The sequence below is a fragment of the Hipposideros armiger genome, unplaced genomic scaffold (assembly GCF_001890085.2).
Source record: "Hipposideros armiger isolate ML-2016 unplaced genomic scaffold, ASM189008v1 scaffold_480, whole genome shotgun sequence".
NCBI lineage: Eukaryota > Metazoa > Chordata > Mammalia > Chiroptera > Hipposideridae > Hipposideros > Hipposideros armiger.
The window spans coordinates 691,030-692,159 of NW_017731830.1; the positions used below are offsets into that span (position 1 = coordinate 691,030).

Consider the following 1,130-nt stretch of genomic DNA (forward strand, 5'->3'; position numbering starts at 1 on the left):
AGAAAACACAAAATGTTTCATCCTCCTTTACCCACAGATTCCTCCAGCTTCAGCCCTCTGGGGCTGATTGAATCTGCAGTGGGTAGCGGGGCAATACTCCTAGTCACTGATGTCTGGATTTTTGTTTTTTTTCCCAGGGAAGTTTGGCACTGGCATTCAGTCGTATTTCTTCTTCTTACGGTTCCTGGTGTTACTCAACGTAGTGATCTTTCTGATCATCTTTATGCTGGTTTTGCTGCCAGTCTTGCTCACCGAATACAAGATCACCAACAGCAGCTTTGTGTTCATGCCATCCAAAGCCATGGGTGAGTCCAACGCCTGGTTTGCCCTGAAGAGCGTACTGTCACTGTGTCCCTGGCTACAATGCTTCCTTCTGTAGGAACCTTCATATCCTCAGTGTCAGGTGGTTGTATTAGTCAGGATGGGCTAGGTTATGTCCCAGAAACAAACGACCCCACAATGCTCAGCACCTGATAACCATGAAGGTTTCTTTCTTGCTTACAGTACATGCATGTCCATCAACGTTTGGTGGTGGCTTTGCTCCATCTTGTCTTCACTCTGGAGCCCAAGCTGATGGAACAGACATTAGCTGGCACCTTGACAGTCACTATGGACAAAGGAAAAAGAGCTATGATGAGCATGCTGACTCCTAAGGCTTCTGCCTGGAGGTGACACACGTCATTTCTGCCACATCTCATTAGCCAAAGCAAGCCACTCGGCCACTCCTGAGTTCAAAGGCATTTGGGAGGAGAACCGTAGGGTCGGAAAGTGGAATAGTTAGCAAACATAATTTAATCTACTCCAGTGTTTTTATTTCAAGACTTTGTCTCCAATAAGGGTGATGCTCAGGGCTACCGATTACTACACACCGATCGTGTGCCAGTGGCATGTGCTGGACCTGTGTCGTCTTACTGAATTCTGCACATAAGTCAAATCTTTTGGGCCTCTTGTTTATTCAAATGGGGAGAGTTTGAGTCATTCCACAGATATTTGATTACCCTCTAGTACCAGGCTCTGCTCCGGCCTAGAGGTGGAGACTTCATTCTTATCACGTAACTCCTTTCCCTGGAAGAACCCGCCTCTAGGATCACTTCTGTGGTTTAAACATTCCATCTTATCATATTTTTTTT

At 46.1% G+C, this 1,130-nt stretch overlaps 1 protein-coding gene across 1 annotated transcript in view; it reads left to right on the top strand.

Moving 5' to 3' along the window:
* The window catches only part of TMC7 (transmembrane channel like 7), a 75,239-nt gene that overhangs the window by 32,769 nt on the left and 41,340 nt on the right, over positions 1–1,130 (top strand). The window contains exon 3 of the mRNA XM_019666884.1: positions 138–321. Coding sequence (XP_019522429.1) covers positions 138–321 — 184 coding nt within the window. The remainder of the gene's footprint in view (positions 1–137; positions 322–1,130) is intronic.